Below are 5,252 nucleotides of genomic sequence, written 5' to 3'. Positions count from 1 at the left end.
GACACTCTCACCCTTGCTTCCCCTGGGGTCTCAGGACTTCTTACTTCAGCCCAGTTTTTGGAACTTGGGCAACAGCAGCTTCCTCTAGAAGGGGGAGGTCCCGGGCTTAAGTGGGTTTCTATTTTGGAGGCCCTTCTCTGGGTCACCCTCTCCTATCTCCTGGCCCCAGCAAGCTCTCTTTACCCTTTAGGCGGCTGCTACACAGAGCCCAGGACGAAGAAGCTTTCTGAAGCCCCATGAAAAATTTTGAGACCTAAAAAAAAAAAAAAAAAAAGGATTGACCCCAAAATATGAAAATGAAACAAAATTAAGAATCATTTAATTTGGACTTCCCTGGTGGTGCAGTGGTTAAGAATCCGCCTGCCAATGCAGGGGACACGGGTTCGAGCCCTGGTCCAGGAAGATCCCACATGCCACAAAGGAAAGAGAAATAGGGTTGAAAAGACATCAGTCTTCTGTAGGCCCTTTTTCCTTTTAATCTTTTTTCTGCGGCCTCTCCCGTTGCGGAGCACAGGCTCCGGACGCGCAGGCTTAGCGGCCATGGCTCACGGGCCCAGCCGCTCCGCGGCATGTGGGATCTTCCTGGACCGGGGGACGAACCCGTGTCCCCTGCATCAGCAGGACTCTCAACCACTGCACCACCAGGGAAGCCCATCCATTCACCTTTTGAAGGATATCTTGATTGCTTCCAAATTTTAGCAAGTATGAATAAAGCTGCTAGAAACATCCATATGCAGGTTTTCGTGTGGACATAAGTTTCCAGTACATTTGAGTAAATATCAAAGAGCACATTTGCCGTGTGGTGTGGTAAGAGTATGCTTCGTATGATGATAAACTGCCACACTGTCTTCCAAAGTGGCTGCCCCATTTTGCGTTCCCACCAGCAATAAATGAGAGTTACTGTTGTTCCACATTCTCACCAGCTTTGGTGTTGTCAGTGGTCTGGGTTTTGGCCATTTTCACAAGTGTGTAGTGGTATCTCATTATTTGAGCCATTTCTTTTCTTTCACACAAAGAATTTATGAGCTAGCTGCCTCTGATATATCAAGAAAGCCCTGAAGTTGGATTTTTACAAGAGCAACCAGATATAAAGAACCGTGGAAAGTCAACAAAAGATAAGCACTTTACCTATGTCTAAGCTTGGTATTTACAAAGCATTTTCATGATTATTGTATCTCTTCATTCTTAACTCTGCCATGTTCAAAACTGGGAGTTGTGTCCACTTTGACCGGAAAACAGAAGCCAAACCAATGCACCCGTGCAAGCTCTCCTGACATTTTTATTGCTCTTTTGTGACTGGGTCAATAGGCTATGAAATTAACTTATCTTTCCTTAAAATTTTGTGTTAAGTGAAAGGCAAAGCAAATTTACTAACATATGCCAAGTTCTGCTCCAGGTTTTAGAGACATAGAGCTGAATACATCCCTCAAGGAGCGTTCGACCCGACAAAAAGGCGTAAAGACTAGGCTAGTGGAACCTCAGGATAAAACAGACCAGGGCTTTTACCCTGGGGATGGGGGGGGCGGGGGGCTCGGTCTGGTGAAAAGACACCCAGACACGTCTGACCGTTATCCGAAAAGGAACAAAAAAATAAGCCTATAGGTGGCTCAGTGGTTAAGAATCCGCCTGCCAGTGCAGAGGACACGGGTTCGAGCCCTGGTCCAGGAAGATCCCACGTGCCACGGAGCAACTAAGCCCGCTGTGCCACAACTACTGGCCTGTGCTCTAGAGCCCGCGAGCCACAACTACTGAGCCCGCGTGCCACAACTACTGAAGCCCGTGTGCCTAGAGCCCGTTCTCCGCAACAAGAGAAGCCACCGCAATAATAAGAAGCCCGTGCAACCGCAACAAAGAATAGGACCCGCTCGCCTCAACTAGAGAAAGACCTGCACGCAGCAATGGAAACCCAACGCAGCCTAAAATAAAATAAAAATATATCTAAAAAAAAAAGAGAGAGAAAAGAAAATAAGCCAGTAAGACATTAAGGTGGGGTCCAGTCGTGGTAGTAAACAGGATGGGGCTATCAGCGATGGACCAGGAATGTCACAGACTTTGAGTACATTATTACGTAGGGCTGTCCCCGTTTACTGCAGGAAGACAGCGTTGACATCTTCAAAAGATAGAAACCCTTTAAGAGAAACCCTTTAGGAGGAGGGAGCACCAGAAGGGCTCACCTCCAAAGCCAGGGTAGCGGACAGGCTCAGCACGAGGGTGAAGCGGGAGGGGCAATATGAGAGTGCGCGCGTACGCGCGTGGGGTAGCCGTTAGGCGCACCACAGGGGTGAAAGGGGAGGGGGAATAAGGGAGCTCGTGCGTGCGCGTCCGCGGGTAGCGGAGGCGAGCAGCACAGGGTGAGGGGGGAGGGAGATAAGGGAGCTCGTGCATTCACGTCCGCGCGCGCGTGGGTAGCGGAGGGGCGCAGCGCAGAGGAGAAGGAGGAGGGGAGGAAAAGGGAGAGCGCGCGCGCGCGCGTGGGCGTGGGTGTGTGTGCGCCCGCGGCCGTGGTAGAGCGGACTGCGTCGCCCTCTATTGACGTGCGCGCGCCCGCATCTAGTTCTCCCAGCGGCGTGACCGTAAAGAGGCACGGCCGTGTCGTGAAAGGGGCCGCAACACGCAGGGCGCTGGTTGACGGCCGCGACTCCATTTTGTCCTCCGGTTCTTTGCTCGTAAGTCGCTTGTTTCCGTGGCTTCTGTGAGGCTAAAAGTTTAAAAGGGGTAAAAGTTTTAAAGAATATTCTGGAGGTGTGTTGGTAAGCATAGCGAGTCTCCGTTTTCTCTCTGCAGCCGACTTGCATCCTGCGGTTCCGGAATAGCGGGGGAAGATGCGGCCCTTGGACATCGTGGAGCTGGCAGAGCCGGAGGAGGTGGAGGTGCTGGAGCCCGAGGAGGACTTCGAGCAGTTCCTGCTCCCGGTCATCAACGAGATGCGCGAGGACATCGCGGCGCTCACCCGCGAGCACGGGAGAGCCTACCTGCGGAACCGGAGCAAGCTGTGGGAGATGGACAATATGCTCATCCAGATCAAGACGCAGGTGGAGGCCTCAGAGGAGAGCGCGCTCAACCATCTGCAGAATGCGGGCGACGGAGTCGAGGGCAGAGGGGCCAGACGGTGCGAGAAGGCTGAGGAGAAAGCCAAGGAGATCGCGAAGATGGCAGAGATGCTGGTGGAGCTGGTCCGGCGGATAGAGAAGAGCGAGTCGTCCTGAAGGAGGGTCGGCGGTAAGGCGGGGACCGGCGGGAGCCGCACGGAGGTCCCAGGCGTTGCCCGACAGCTTCGGGGACATTTATTTACTAATGATCCGCGGGGGATGGGAGTTGGGAGAAGAGAATAAAAGCGTGCTCAGTTTTCACTTCAGGAGGTGTTAGTAGGTACCGTTTATTTTGTTCCGTCTCTGGTAATTTGGGGGAACAGATTGGTGGGTTGGTTGGTTTTGACTTGTATGTGTTTGGTTGAAAGCTAAAGGTCACGATCAACAGCGTAACTGTAGGGTAATAAACAACAAAATCACAATACAGGCCATTGAGCAAAGCGGGGTAGAAATACAGAATTATCAGAGGGAAGGCCATTATTGGACGATTCCAGATTTTGCTGGAAGACTGGAAGGGGTCACATGGCATCCGGAAGAGGTGGTGTCCTGCGAGGCTGAATTTGTGAGGGTTTTCTCACTTACTAATGATGAATGTCTCCCAATTGCACTTTAGGTTCACAGCCAGTGGATTCTGGTCAACTGATGGAGATTGGCTGACACCCTGGAGAAGCTGAAACCAGAGAGCCTTTTGTTTTTCTCTTTTTTTCTCTGTCTACACTCTGTCCTCACACTACGTTTCTGCTATGGTCTGTGGTTAATGACCTCAGTATGAGTTTTGACTGTTAAATGTTTTTGTTTGGGGAGGTAACTTTGATTTGGAAAATGCTCTCACAAGAATTAGGGCCTAGATTGTAAGCTCTCGCAGCAGTCACGTTTGTTCCTGGGCTTTCGTTATTTCTAAATTTTTGAGGTGCTTTGCTCTTTCTTGTGTGACCTGATAGCTCCCTGGAACTTTGGGTCTGTGTGTAACAGATGAGACTCAGTTGGAGTTCTCCAGCTCTGAAGGTGTTGAAGGAACTGCATTATTTCTAGAAGACGACTCCGTGCAGCGATGGCTAACGAAGCTGAAGAAGGGACCAGACTTCGACTGGGAATGAGAATGGGGCTGATCTGGCTAGGACTGATGAATCAAAAGAAGGGCTGCGGGATGGTATTGTGTTTGGGGACTTTAATTTCAATGTGAGACCAAAGGAGGAGAGATGTATTTTGTTCAAATTTTAAGTTTTATGCGGCACACTGATGTAACTTGTCTGGTCAGATTGTTTGGACAACCTAACTCAGCTTTATGTGACATGGAACCTAGACTAGGAGACAGGATAGGTCTTGGTATTCTGTGTAATCGGTGTAATATCCTGATGCATTTCAGGGGATTCTGGACATAAAATGAAAGCGATATTTGCAAAGGCCCTTGAGGGTCTGGGGAAGAAAAGCAAGGGCTGTCTGTTTTGGACCCTAAACTGGACAGGGACTAGGTGTCTTCAAGATTCATAAGTTGTCTAGCTGTAAGTTCATTTCAGTAGCAGACCTGACAAGTATTTGAGGTCAAAACCCTACCGTGTGTTTAAAAAAAGTTTTACCATGTTAATAAAAGTATTCATTTGCTTGAAAAAACAAGGCTTAAAAGGTTATTGACTGAGAAATATTGTTTCTTTAAAAATGAAGTTTTTCTCCTTGAATGTTATCTTTGCTAAATGGGGGGTGAATTTCTTATGGTTTTGGAGGCTCTCAGTAAGCCTTGATCATAGGCAAGTTTCGTCTCTCGTGCTGCTATGGAAACTGGCTGAGGAAAGAGCATGCGGTTGTCCCTCCTATCAGCAGTGGGTTGGTTCCAGGACCCCGCCCCCCGCTTCCCACAGATATCAAAATCCAGGGCTGCTCAAGTTCGTTATGTCAGATGACATCGTACAGTCGGTCCTCCAGTCCTCTGTATCTACAGTTGTGCACCCTGCAGAACTTAACCTGTATGCTAATTTTCACCTTAAAGTCTGCTTCCTGGGGATCCAGCTGATAGCAAGTGTGAAACAATAGTAACCATGTGTCACAAGCCGGATACCATGTCTTAGAGCACTGAGGGGGGGGGAAGGCAAGGAAAGCATTTCAGAGCAAGTAACTGGTGAGCTTGGCCTTGAAGGATGGGTACAGCTTACAAGGAGGAGGAGAGAA

The 5,252-nt window shown here is 49.5% G+C and overlaps 1 protein-coding gene across 1 annotated transcript; it reads left to right on the top strand.

The window, feature by feature from the left end:
• The first annotated feature begins 2,642 nt into the window (after window positions 1–2,642).
• On the top strand, window positions 2,643–4,703 carry LOC103069278 (MORF4 family-associated protein 1). The gene is made up of 2 exons (XM_007456875.1): window positions 2,643–3,219; window positions 3,703–4,703. Exon 1 carries the CDS (start codon window positions 2,823–2,825, stop codon window positions 3,204–3,206), a length of 384 nt encoding a protein of 127 aa, XP_007456937.1. The 5' UTR covers window positions 2,643–2,822; the 3' UTR covers window positions 3,207–3,219; window positions 3,703–4,703.
• The last annotated feature ends 549 nt before the right edge of the window (window positions 4,704–5,252 follow it).

Source organism: Lipotes vexillifer, unplaced genomic scaffold (assembly GCF_000442215.2).
Source record: "Lipotes vexillifer unplaced genomic scaffold, Lipotes_vexillifer_v1.1 scaffold63, whole genome shotgun sequence".
Lineage (NCBI taxonomy): Eukaryota > Metazoa > Chordata > Mammalia > Artiodactyla > Lipotidae > Lipotes > Lipotes vexillifer.
The sequence above is the reverse complement of the archived record's forward strand: the minus strand, read 5'-3'. Positions and strand labels throughout refer to the sequence as shown.